Source organism: Oncorhynchus masou, chromosome 15 (assembly GCF_036934945.1).
Source record: "Oncorhynchus masou masou isolate Uvic2021 chromosome 15, UVic_Omas_1.1, whole genome shotgun sequence".
Classification (NCBI taxonomy): Eukaryota; Metazoa; Chordata; class Actinopteri; order Salmoniformes; family Salmonidae; genus Oncorhynchus; species Oncorhynchus masou.
Window position 1 is genome coordinate 49,853,230 of NC_088226.1, and position 13,959 is coordinate 49,867,188.

The 13,959-nt window shown below is 42.5% G+C and overlaps 1 protein-coding gene across 2 annotated transcripts in view; it reads right to left on the reverse strand.

Annotated features, from left to right (window-relative positions):
• Window positions 1-3,450: 3,450 nt before the first annotated feature.
• The window catches only part of LOC135556388 (neuroligin-1-like), a 279,949-nt gene continuing 269,440 nt past the window's right edge, over window positions 3,451-13,959 (reverse strand). For both annotated transcript variants that reach the window (XM_064989556.1, XM_064989555.1), the window contains 3 exons: window positions 12,310-12,522; window positions 5,752-6,541; window positions 3,451-5,214 (listed from right to left, as the gene is read on the reverse strand). In XM_064989556.1, coding sequence (XP_064845628.1) covers window positions 4,398-5,214; window positions 5,752-6,541; window positions 12,310-12,522 — 1,820 coding nt within the window. In that variant the 3' untranslated portion in view covers window positions 3,451-4,397. The remainder of the gene's footprint in view (window positions 5,215-5,751; window positions 6,542-12,309; window positions 12,523-13,959) is intronic.

Sequence of the window (13,959 nt, forward strand, 5' to 3'; positions counted from 1 at the left end):
ATGTTAAAAAAGGCTTGCAAGAAATGGCCCTGGGATGAATGAGATAGATCGAACAGTGCATGTAAATGAAAGACTGGTTAACAGAGGCAAAAGTGTTTGATGTTGTGAAATATTCCATAATGGGAAATGGCGAACCCTTATCAAACAGGATTTGAGCTGCTCTTTGGCAGGAGCATCTGTGCCCTTGGTTAAAACCGCACACGGTAAACAGCTCTGTGTTTATTCCCCTCAGTCTCAAGGCAGAATCTCTCGCCTGCTCTCAAATGTCGAAGTCAGGTGGGGAAATAATTGGTTTTTAATCGTTGCCAACAAGTAAAATGTCACCATTTCCAAAGTGGACGAGTCTAGATTCATTTCTGATTAGCATGAAAGGAAATTGCAAATATGCTTGTGATTTTTACAGATAAGAAGAAAATATATCATTGACACCTCCATGACACAGCCCCAACAGACCACAGAAAGCACAGCAGTAAAAATCAATTAAATTACTTATCTTTCATCTCTGTCACTTAACAACAACAACTGAACCGGTCAAAACCTGCGTGTCAAATTTCTGAGATTCTGTTTTAAGTCTAGGACACATCAACACCAAGTCCTATATACTGTAGCCCTAGCAAAGGAACCCAACAGTGTGTGACAGACCACCTGACAAGTGACTGACTACAGGGTTGCTTGAAGTTCAGTTCTGTCAAGCATTCTTTAACTGTGAGTGTCTACTCTACAATTGAATCAAATCAGACTATTGACCAAACATAACGGGTAAATAAAGAGTTGCAGCACTGATAATTCAGCTTATTAAAATAATTTATTGTGCTCCAGAAAAGTAATTACTATTTTAACCAGAAAGAAAGACAAGTGACAAATCTACAATACAACTGAAATACCCACTCACATAGCGCCCTTCTCATAGACATTTTGAAAGAGCGAACAGCCTTTTACAGATCTTAAAAGATCTTCATCGACCTCAAAGATGTAGTGTAGCATTTTTTTTTAAATGGCACTCTTCGCATTACATTCATTCACAATTCTTGACCCTCCTCTGTCCAGGACTGGGTAACACAGGTAAGGCCTGAGCCACATCGTCACATTATAGTTTGAGGTATAACCCTTCTTTCTCTCGCATTCTGGAAGTCCTGCATGCAAATCTGGAGGGAAAGCCCTTATAGCTCTCCTTCACCATTGGCTCATAACATTTTAAAAGGTCCAGTGCAGCCATTTGTATCTCAATATCAAATAATTGATGGGTAACAATTAAAAGTACCTTACTGTGATTGTGTTCAATGAAAATGGTCAAAAAGAAACAAAAATAGCTTCTTAGCAATTTTCCAAGCAAGAGAAACTGTCTGGGAGTGGTCTGAGTGGGGAGGGGAACACTGAATGACCAGCTGGTATTGGCAGAGATGTTTTGAACCCTCTTTCTTATTGGTTTATTAACAATTTACTGCCTGGATATGTTACCAGGCGGGCCAAAACTCTATCCCACCAAAACAGGCTGACATTGCAGGCGGTCTTTTCAAACAGCTCTTACACTAAAAGGGCATTATCATAATTCGCACTATTTCACATTATTATTATAACCTCAGAGTGTGGAAATATATATAATACATAGGAAACCCCGTTTTTGACTGCACTGGGCCTTTAACACCACTCTGAGGGAGCATGGTGGAGAAAGAGTATAGTGAGCAGCAACTATCCATATTCACACCTGCAGTAATTGAATATGGGGGATGTGCAGAATCAGCCTTTTGGGGTGGGAAGGAGGTAGGGAGAGGAGGGTAGTACCGGTTGTCCCATTTCTAACTCTGTTTCCAATCCTCCCAGGTAGAGACGGAGTGGTGAGGGGGGGGTCCATGGGAACATCCTGTTGAGGACTGGCTCTGTGTCAGAGGTTTTGTGTTATTCAGAAACAGAGCACAGTTTTCTCCCCGCACCTCTTAATCCCCAATCATTCATCCTGCGTGCTAGAGTGAGTGCTTCTGTGGCGTTCGCCTCTCCTGCCAACTCTCCAATGTTGTTCTCCAATTACTTGATCATTTGTCCGTAGTGCAATTACATGTTTAATTCGCTGGGCGTTTCTCTCCCCCTGTGTCATTTCTCCAGTAAGGAGCATTGTTTAGAGGTCACACCACTGCAATACAGGCTGATGAAATTGCTTGCGTTTTAGTTTTGGGCAATGTGGACTATAATTTACCTTCACCTCCCCCAGAAAAGCTATACCTTGTCTACGTCCCATTGTTTGGCAGGGTATGTTCTTACTTTGATGGACTGTAGAGCAACTGTCTCCCCTTAGCAGACGCATTATATCCAGCCTTTATTGACAGGAAAATGGGAGGACAAGTGTTTTTCTTACTACTTTGTCTTACTTATGTGTCGCCTCTTACTACAGTATGTGCCGTCTTCACTCTCTGCTTGAGTACAGTGGGGCTTTTGACTGTTTAGAGAACTATTTTCCCCTCAGCGGCTTCCTCCTATAAGCTATTCACTCTGGTATGTATTTGTATAACACATTGTCACTCCCCTGGCCTGCGATAGCTGTCAGAGGGAAGTTGCACTCTGGCATTGTGAGGGCAGGAACATTCACTATGGGCTGCCTAGAGGTTAGCGGGACAGTCATGGTAACACGCTGACAGTCTTGTACAATGTGACACCAAGGCGTGTGTTCACGAATAAACCATGCTACAGAACAACAAGAACTAAAAGTCCAGAAAATCTGAGACAATACAGTACAGCATCATCAGTAGAAAATAAAAAAGAACAGAACAGAAGCAAATGGAAATTACTCTGTGAGACACAAGGGTGCTGGCTAGACGGTTCTAAGCGGTTTGACTGTAGTGAATCTGCCTGCATGCTGTTTCCTCCCTGGGAGAGGTGTACCATGGGAGTTCCTGGGGCCCCTGTTCTCTCGCTCTCTCTCCACCCCGCCTCTCTTCCTCCTGCTGTTGGGTTGCAGGCACATCCAACATGTCAGCGGAGGGCATCCTCGCTTCAATTACACATTTATACGCATAAATCTTTAAACAGTGCTACGGAACATACTCTATGAAAGGATAATAGGGGGAAAGAAAATGTATGCTTTCAAGAGGTTCTACTATTCCCTAGCCTTCACCTTCCCTTCTTCATGGCCCTGGGCACACTTTGTGTTTAGGGATCATTCATACGGAAAACAAAAATAATAAACAGTGCAGGTAATTACTTTTCTACGTTAAAGTTTCCTTGAACTAGTCAAGATCAGTGATAAGTAACCTAATAAGTAATAGCAAATAACATTGATCAAAAGAGTACAATGAAACGTCCCTCCATCGGGATCCCAAACAGCGAGTGATTCACCACTATCAAAAAGTTGTACCAACACACATTGTACAAAACTAGTCCTTATACCCATGTTCACTCAAGCTATTGTGTATGTACTGTAGTTACCGTAAGCCCACCCTCCCCTGCTGTCCCCAATTATGACCATGACCTTAACCCATGTGGGTTTGTGGGTTTGTAAGCCAATCAGAAGTGTTCCTTCAAACTATTCCAATGGGGCTGACTTTATTTCTTAATTATGACTTAATCAGCAGAACAGCCATCAAGCAGATAAATTGTCATGCGCTTCGTGCTAAAAATATCCAGTATTCTTTGTCCTCCAGCTCTCGGTATAGACAGCACTTGTGTGATGAAGCTGAATCTGCCAGAAAGCCAGTGGATCCCTCCGTTTTTGTTCTGCTGGCAGATTTGCGGAATTGACGCCCAAGAATGACTTAAACAGCATTGGTGCTTTGTGTACATATCTAGATATGTAAAAAGGCTCTATACAATAAAACTGTTCCCCAAAAATAAATTTCTGAGAAGAATCCAAGACATTTTGAAAATGTTTACATTGTGCATAACCTTTAAGAGTTTTTCCCTCTCTCTCTAGATTGTTTTTGTCATATCTTACATTGCCTCTACTTGTAGAGTAACACATGCCTAAATTGGTTGCATCTCCCCTTGACTCCAGAAAGAGTACTCTACAGTTTGATGCCTCAGGAAAACAATATGTTTTCTTTCATTTACAAAGCGACCTGCTACTCCTCAAACTCCACTGAGGTTTTTTCTTTTTTCCAAGATAACAGGATCAAGCAATCGTTTATAAAATTCCAAAGTTGATATCTGTAGCTGGAAAAGTTGACCTTGTTCTGTTTCAATAACAGAAATAAAAAGTATCCTTCTCTTTGTTTATTTTTTTCATTTGAATTATTTGTTTGACTTCTTTCTAATTTCTTCTTTTATATCAAATGAAATTCTCCTCCCGTCCCAGCAAAATCCCTATTCCCTTAATATATTCACAGGAGTAGAAGTTATTCCACATCCGTTTGATCGGGCTGGGTGTGAGCTCTGGCATGTGCTGTGTGTGTCAGCGTCCGTCCGTCCGGCTATACCCTGGTGGTGGAGTGTGAGTGTGGGTGGGGCAGGGTGTTGTTCTGTCCACTACTGGGGAAGGTGTTGAAGTTGTGCAACGACTGGAGGCCCTGCATGGTGTTGGGGATCATGGTGATGGTGTTGGGGGTCATGAGGGGGATGTCGTCAGGTGAGCGGCGCATGGCTAGCGTGTAGTCTGGCGGGCAGGCAGTTCTCAGAACTACCTCGTGTGGATGCATGGCGTCGCACTCGTGGTCCAGGTCTGTGTGCTTCATCTGCAGGGACATGATCTCCTCCTCCTGTGTGTGCGCCAGGTCATTGGTCGTGTTGCGCTGGGGGCTGCAGCGCCGGTGCACGTCGTGCCGCCGCTTATCCTTCTTGTAGTAGAGGGCAGCGAAGGCCAGGATGTTGAGGAAGAGCAGCGAGGCACCCACAGCGATGGTGACACTCAGCTCAGTGGAGTAGTCCCTCTGATCCACCAGGAAGGGCTGATTCTGACTGTCCTGAGTCTCGGTGGGGAAAGGCGTAGGATTAGGCCTCTTGGTGTTGACAGGAATCTTCTTTGGTGACCTGGGCGTGACCTCCGGTGGGGGAACCTTGGTGGTGGTGGAGATGATCTGGGTGACCTCGTTTAGGCTGTGGAGGTGGGGCACAAGCTCCAGCCACAGGTTGACCTTGTTGGCCCGGTAGTGCTCCTTGACGCGGGGTTTCAGGCCGATGTGGAGGTACAGCTGGTCTTTCTGGTTGTAGCGAGTCCACGCCACCTCCTCGAAACGGTTAGGCTTAGTGTGGATGAACTTGGTATCCTGGGGGACCGGCTGGTTAGGGTCACTGCAGGGGAAAGATGGGACTTAGTATGAGCAAAGCACCACTACAAAGCATGAGGAATGGAGGCTCATTCCAGCAGAACGAGTACCATTTTCTGGGAATGGCATATGGAGCCAGTCAGAACACATCATAAACTGGCTTAACCATGCAAAGTGGAGGCATAAATCTCATTGGTGCCCTGTTTTATATGTCAATTTACTGTTATATATGTAGATCATTAGTATCTCGATGGTCCCTTTGGGCTCTTTGGCTGCTGAGGGAAAAAGCCATTGTCCCCCATTATGCTCCAAAAAACAATTACCTCCATGACTACATGCTTAAAGGCAAAAAAAAATATATATATTTTTTCATTAATTAACAGCATGTCTTTCAATATGGGATGGGACAATGACACACATTGATATGCTGTCCAACATAAAACATAAAAATGTATACAACATGGTATTCAATTCTTTAACTAGACAAAAATGTAACACACACACACAAGCTTGCTGGCATAAACACATTACAGCTTAAAATAGGTTTCAGTACCACACGTACCCAGTTTTGGCAAAATTAGTCCAGTAAGTCATCACCACAGCACTGAGCATGACGTCGTTCTTCGAGAAGTTACAGGGGAACAGTTCTGTGGGACCGATCATGGGCAGGCCAAACACATAGGGGATCTCGTCACCGTGGGCTGCGTCTGCCCACGGGGGCACCTGCTCTGTCTGGCAGTGGTGGTAGAAGGCGTAGAAGTATGTTGGTGACCCAAAGCTGGAGTGGAGATCTGCTGTGGCCACGGCCGGAGCCACCCATTGGTGGTCAGTGAACAGAGCTAGCAGGGTCTTCCTCCTGGTCTCTGGGTTGTGTTTATCAGCCCAGTCCGTGTACATGAACTTTATGGTCTCACGCAGAATGTCTTTGCCCTCCGGGTAACCGTACAGGTCATCCACGAAGCTGGACACGGCGTAGTCAAAATCATTGGCCTGGACTCCGTTCTCATTATCTACGATGAGCTCCACAAACTTCAGGCCCTCGCCCTGGTTGACGCCCAGCATGATGTCATAGTTGAGGAACTCGCCCTGCTCCATGAGGATCTGGGGGTCGTCTGGGATCACATCTCCATCTATGACAGGCCCGAAGGCGATATGGTACCTGGCTGGCTGGATGTCCTGGTCCACCAGCTCCTTGTAGTGCTTCTTCTGCAGACACTCCACCAGGTCCACCGTGTCCTTCAGGTTGCAGCCCACCTTCTTGGCCAACATGCGAGCGTACTTAGCAGGCTGGAAGCTGACTGCCCAGCTGGACAACGCAGTGCCACTCTGTGCTATAGCTCTCTGGAAAAGTCCTGCAGAGAGACAAGATACAAGCCAACCAGAGTCAGACAACACCTCATAATGTAGCATCACAATGCATCACCCTGGGAAATGTTGTTGCCTGCTTTCCCCCAGAGTATGATAGAAAACAGACTATTATTTTAGGGATACTATGGTTGGTGCATGGGCCTTTATGTGTCTTAATTATGGGTCCTATCATTGTAAGTCATTGATGCATGCTGTGATAAAATCATTTCCCAAAGTAATACTCTACTCTCTCTCTACATGACCTGCCACTCAGGAGGAAATGCCACTGAAACTGTCATTACTAAACATATCCAAACACAGCATGATGTGTACTCACACTAAAATCTAAATGTGCACTTGTAGAGTTATGTGCACTTGAAGAGCGATTAAATTTGCTGGCAATAGACGTAACTCTCCTCACAACCTTGAAAATGTAAAAGTCAATTTGTCTAGCTTAGTTTATTGTGCAATTCCTGGGAGAGCACAGAGAGACATTGTCTCTTGTCTTGACAGACATCTGCATTGTTAACAGAGATTACTGCTTTACAAACAGTCAGACTTCTATTTCAGGGTTTGTTTGACAAGGTTTGTAGACAGACTTGTTACACAGTTACAATATCATAGGAATTATCATGACACGTATTGTTAATTCTGAAGTTTTATAAACAAGAAATAACCTATTTTAATGTACATGTATTTTTTATCATTCTAATAACAAAGAAAACTTGCTTTAATTATCACATTTTCAAACATGTTGATATGAAATCTGTCTTTCGATCCAACCCACACATGAACATTGAGAAAAATGGAAATGACAAAGTTGTTGGAGCAGGATTGATCATGCTGTGTCTGAAAAGTGTTATACTGTGGTATGAATATTAATATTTTTGTATTCAATTAATCTCTGAAGACAATAAGATTAGAGGGAGCAATACACTGACATGATAACATTGATTGGGGCTCCCCTAAGAACGCGGATTAGGAGGTGAGATAGCGATACAATCCAAATAAAGTGGGTCAGTGCTTTAGTCCCTGAGAAGAGTTTTACACAATTTAAGGTCCTAGAAAAACAGGGAAAATACAAATGTATATATCCAGCTGCTAGGAAGGAAGGGAAAAGTAAGGAAGCAGGATTGTCTACAGTTCTTTGTGGTTGTGAGGCATATAAAAGGTGGGGACTATGGCAATTCAAATGTATACGTGAAGGATAGAGAGAGAGAATCAAAAGCACTTTACACAGGGGAAGATGTTGGGGGTGCTGCGATTCTTTTGCCGATGGGGGGGGGGGGGGGCAGACGGCTATTTCGGTCAGCTAATACAGGACTAGTAAAGGCCCAGTGCAATAATTTTGTAATAAATAAATATATACAGTACCAGTCAAAAGTATAGACAACGTCTACTCATTCAAGAGTTTTTATTTATTTTTACTATTTTCTACATTGTAGAATAATAGCAAAGACATCAAAACTGTGAAATAACACATATTGAATCATGTAGTAACCGAAAAAGTGTTGAACAAATCAAAAAAGATTTTAGATTCTTCAAAGTAGCCACCCTTTGCCTTGATGGCAGCTTTGCGCACTCTTGGCATTCTCTTATTAACCAGCTTCACCTGGAATGATTTTCCAACAGTCTTGAAGGAGTTCCCACATATGCTGAGCACTTGTTAACTGATTTTCCTTCACTCTGGGGTCCAACTCCTCCCAAACCATCTCAATTGGGTTGAGGTCGGGTGATTGTGTAGGCCAGGTCATCTGATGCAGCACTCCATCACTCTCCTTCTTGGTCAAATAGCCCTTACGCAGCCTGCAGGTGTGTTGGGTCATTGTCCTGTTGAGAAACAAATGATAGTCGCACTAAGTGCAAACCAGATGGGATGGCGTATTGCTGCAGAATGCTGTGGGAGCCATGCTGGTTAACTTCTTGGTGACAGGGGCAGTATTTTCACGTCCGGATGAAATGCATGCACAAATTCTACTGCCTGCTACATATCTCCAGAAGATAAGATATGCATATTATTAGTGGATGTGGGTAGAAAACACTCTGAAGTTTCTAAAACTGTTTGAATCATTTCTGTGAGTATAACAGAACTTATTTAGCAGGCGAAACCCAGGACAAACCATTCAGATTTTTTTGATGTCACTCTTTTAAATTCATTTAATTGGGAATCCAGATTTCTAAGGGACCTTCTTGCAGTTCCTATCGCTTCCACTGGATGTCAGTCTTTAGAAATTGGTTGAGGTTATTCCTTTGTGTAATGAAGAAGTACGGCCATCTTGAACAAGGGTCACTTGAAGTGTACTGTTAGATAAGGAGCGCATGACCAGAAAGCTAGCTTCAGTTTGTTTTCCTCCTGTATTGAACACAGATCATCCCGTCTTCAATTTTGTCGATTTTTTACGTTAAAAAATACCTAAAGTTGTATTACTAAAGTAGTTTGAAATGTTTTGGCAACGTTTACAGGTAACCTTTGAGATATTTTGTAGTCACAATGAGCAAGTTGGAACTGGTGTTTTTCTGGATCAAACACGCCAAATAAATGGACATTCCGTCGATATACAGTGGGGAGAACAAGAATTTGATACACTTCCCATTTTGCAGGTTTTCCTACTTACAAAGTATGTAGAGGTCTGTAATTTTTATCATAGGTACACTTCAACTGTGAGAGACGGAATCTAAAACAAAAATCACATTGTATGATTTTTAAGTAACTAATTTGTATTTTATTGCATGACATAAGTATTTGATACATCAGAAAAGCAGAACTTAATATTTGGTACAGAAATATATAATTTTGCAATTACAGAGATCATACGTTTCCTGTAGTTCTTGACCAGGTTTGCACACACTGCAGCAGGGATTTTGGCCCATTACCCCATACAGACCTTCTCCAGATCCTTCAGGTTTCGGGGCTGTCACTGGGCAATACGGACTTTCAGCTCCCTCCAAAGATTTTCTATTGGGTTCAGGTCTGGAGACTGACTAGGCCACTCCAGGACCTTGAGATGCTTCTTACGGAGCTACTCCTTAGTTGCCCTGGCTGTGTGTTTTGGGTCGTTGTCATGCTGGAAGACCCAGCCACAACCCATCTTCAATGCTCTTACTGAGGGAAGGAGGTTGTTGGCCAAGATCTCACGATACATGGCCCCATCCATCCTCCCCTCAATACGGTGCAGTCGTCCTGTCCCCTTTGCAGAAAAGCATCCCCAAAGAATGATGTTTCCACCTCCATGCTTCATGGTTAGGATGGTGTTCTTGGGGTTGTACTCCTCCTTCTTCTTCCTCCAAACACAGCGAGTGGAGTTTAGACCAAAAAGCTCTATTTTGTCTCATCAGACCACATGACCTTCTCCCATTCCTCCCCTGGATCATCCAGATGGTCATTTGCAAACTTCAGATGGGCCTGGACATACGCTGGCTTCAGCAGGGGGACCTTGCGTACGCTGCAGGGTTTTAATCCATGACGGCGCAGTGTGCTACTAATGGTTTTCTTTGAGACTGTGGTCCCAGCTCTCTTCAGGTCATTGACCAGGTCCTGCTGTGTAGTTCTGGGCTGATCCCTCACCTTCCTCATGATCATTGATGCCCCACGAGGTGAGATCTTGCATGGAGCCCCAGACCGAGGGTGATTGACCGTCATCTTGAACTTCTTCCATTTTCTAATAATTGCACCAACAGTTGTTGCCTTCTCACCAAGCTGCTTGCCTATTGTCCTGTAGCCCATCTCAGCCTTGTGCAGGTCTACAATTTTATCCCCAATGTCCTTACACAGCTCCCTGGTCTTGGCCATTGTGGAGAGGTTGGAGTATGTTTGATTGAGTGTGTGGACAGGTGTCTTTTATACAGGTAACGAGTTCAAACAGGTGCAGTTAATACAGGTAATGAGTGGAGAACAGGAGGGCTTCTTAAAGAAAAACTATTAGGTCTGTGAGAGCCGGAATTCTTACTGGTTGGTAGGTGATGAAATACTTATGTCATGCAGTAAAATGCTAATTAATTACTTAAAAATCATACAATGTGATTTTCTGGATTTTTGTTTTAGATTCTGTCTCTCACAGTTGAAGTGTACCTATGATAAATATTACACACCTCTACATGCTTTGTAAGAAGGAAAACCTGCAAAATCGGCAGTGTATCAAATACTTGTTCTCCCCACTGTATATCGACGCAATTAATCAAACAAAAGGACCATTTGTGATGTTTATGGGACATATTGGAGTGCCAACAAAAGATGCTCGTCAAAAGTAAGGCATGAATTATATTTATATTTCTGCGTTTTGTGTCGTGCCTGCAGGGTTGAAATATGGTTTATCTTTGTTTATGGAGGTGTTATCCTCAGATAATAGCATTGTTTGCTTTCACCGAAAAGCCTTTTTGAAATCTGACATGTTGGCTGGATTCACAACAAGTGTCGCTTTAATTTTCTATATTGCATGTGTGATTTAATGAAAGTTTGATTTTATAGTAATTTATTTGAATTTGTCGCCCAGAGAGGTTAAGTGTGCATTGAGTTCTAAATAAATCACCAACATTGTCACCAGCAAAGCAACCCCACCCCATAACACCTCCTCCTCCATGCTTCCCGGTGGGAACCACACATGCAGAGATCCTCCGTTCACCTACTCTGCGTCTCACAAAGACACGGCGGTTGGAACCAAAAATCTCAAATTTGGACTCATCAGACCAAAGGACAGATTTCCACCGGTCTAATGTCAATTTCTCGTGATTCCTGGCCCAAGCAAGTCTCTTATTATTATTGGTGTCCTTTAGTAGTCGTTTCTTTGAAGCAGGTCGACCATGAAGGCCTAATTCATGCAGTCTCCTCTGAACAGTTGATGTTGAGATGTGTTTGCTACTTGAACTCTGTGAAGCATTTATTTGGACTGTAATTTCTGAGGCTGATAACTCTAATGAACTTATTCTCTGCAGCAGAGGTAACTCTGTGTCTTCCGTTCCTGTGGAGGTCCTCATGAGAGCCAGTTTCCTCATAGCGCTTGATGGTTTTTGTGACTGCACATCTTAGAAATGTTCAAAGTTCTTAAAATGCTCCATACTGACTGACCTTCACGTCTTAAAGAAATGATGGGACTGTCATTTCTCTTAGCTTATTTGAGTTGTTCTTGCCATAATATGTACTTCTGTATACCACCCATACCTTGTCACAACACAACTGATTGGCTCAAATGCAATAAGAAGGAAAGAAATTCCACAAATTAACTTCTAAGAAGGCACACCTATTAATTGAAATGAATTCCAGGTAACTACCTCATGAAGCTGGTTGAGACAATGCCAAGAGTGTGCAAATCTGTCATCAAGGCAAAGGGTGGCTATTTTGAAGACTCTAAAATCTAAAATATATTTTGATATGTTGAACACTTTTTTGATTACTACATGATTCCATATGTGTATTACATAGTGGTGATGTCTTCACTATTATTCTACAATGTAGAAAACAGCAAAAATAAAGAAAACAACTGAAATGAGTAGGTGTCCAAACTTTTGACTGGTACTGTATATATGTTTTTTTAAATTATGTTTCAGGGGGTGCTGCAGCACCCCTAGCACCCTCAGCACCCCTAGCACCCTCAGCACCCCTAGCACCTTTAGAACCCCAAGCACCCCTAGCACCCTCAACACCCTCAGCACCCCTAGCACCCCTACTTCCTGTGGCTATGTATACAGCCATTTGAGAGCAAAATACTCTCATCAACTTAAATCACACAGGTGGCATGCGACACTGAAAATGGAAAAAGTTGCAACCTCTGCATTATACCTTTGGTTGAATTGCTCCAACGGTTACCTTCAGAATAATGGGACAGGGTCAGGAGGTTGACACAGGAGGCGCCAGCCCCTGATCCGAAAACTGTTATTCGTAAAGGGTCACCACCAAAGAAAGCAATATTCTCGCTAGTCCAGCGCAGGGCTTGGATCAGATCAAGAAGTCCATAGTTTCCTTTGGAAGCTTGGTCCCCTGTGCTTAAGAAACCTGGAAGACAGAGAGTACAAAACAGAGAACCAGATGAATAACCTGGGATGTCTCTAAGGTATGAACACAGAGCTGCGGTACATTCACATGCAAACATTGATTATACCTTACTCAGATTGTAAATACCCTATTTAGATAAAACTTTGCAAGAAAGTCCACGTGAAGATTTTTAAGAGTCAGGTATTTTTTCAGTGTTTGATGATTATTAAACATCTTTTGGAGTCTTCCTGAAAATGACTCACAGCACTCACATCAGACTCTTTAAGCACAGCACAGTTTTACATGCAAAACCAATAAGCGTGTGCATTTAATACTTTTAGCGATAAAAAAGGAGTTATTATTCCAAAGAGTCAATTTAGGGACGCTACGCTAAATATAATTCTGAAAATCCAATTTTGAGGCAGACAGATTTAAATCCATACCACATGAAAAATACTCTGTGGATAAAATAATAAAATGCAGTGATCTATAGATAGCATAATATGCAGGCTATCTCAGCTGCAAACATGCAAAGGGAAACTCTTTAAGAATGCACCATTTTGTCGTCGGAACATGTCATGTTGGCCTACATCATTCATAGCTAGAGTAGGTACATAACATGATATCTAGCCAATTAGCCTCGCCAACAAAAACAAAGTGTGCACCATATGTACCGTAGAAACACATCAAAGTTGTGGATAATCATCAAAGCATTGCAAAATAATATTGCAATTTTATATTTCTGAAGAAATAGATAAATAAAGTATAGCATGTGACGCTTTAGCTTATTAAAGAATTCAGCCAATTGCTTGCTGTTACATCAAGATCCCACACTCTTACCCCAACACTGTTCAGTTACTTAATAACCTATTCAAGATGTTATGTATGCTATGTGAATGCAAGATATGGTTCTGGGTACCGAGATTGCAGTACTATCGAAATAAACACAGAAGCCTATTACCAGTTTAGTAACTTCTTTCAATATTATCAGAGGCATTGCTGGTGAATAGTTATGTTGCTTCACTTCAACAAGTCCTCTGAGTGTTGTGCAAGCAGTAAGGCCCGGTTCAATTAAAGGGAGAACCATCATTCTTCTCTGCTGTTTCATTCTGGCCCTATCCCACATGGTTCTGTCCAATTAAGGACTTGAAACACTGCAGATTAATGTGTACCCATATATAAAAGATGGCATCTGTGAAATATAACTGATTAAGTCCATGCATCCCAAAGGAGCAACAGTGGAGCTGTTTAATAGCAGTCCCTATTCCCTTACTCTCTGATTTCCATGCTAAAAGGTCCATTACCTGGGAAATCACCTTGGGAGTGCTTTCCCCTATAGCCCTGAGACATATTGTATTTCATCTTATGGCTCCTTTTCAATTTGATACTTTAGCTTCCTTACAGAGCTTTATATTGCTCACCATCCCCTATAGAACTATGCAGAGTCAATCTATGTTG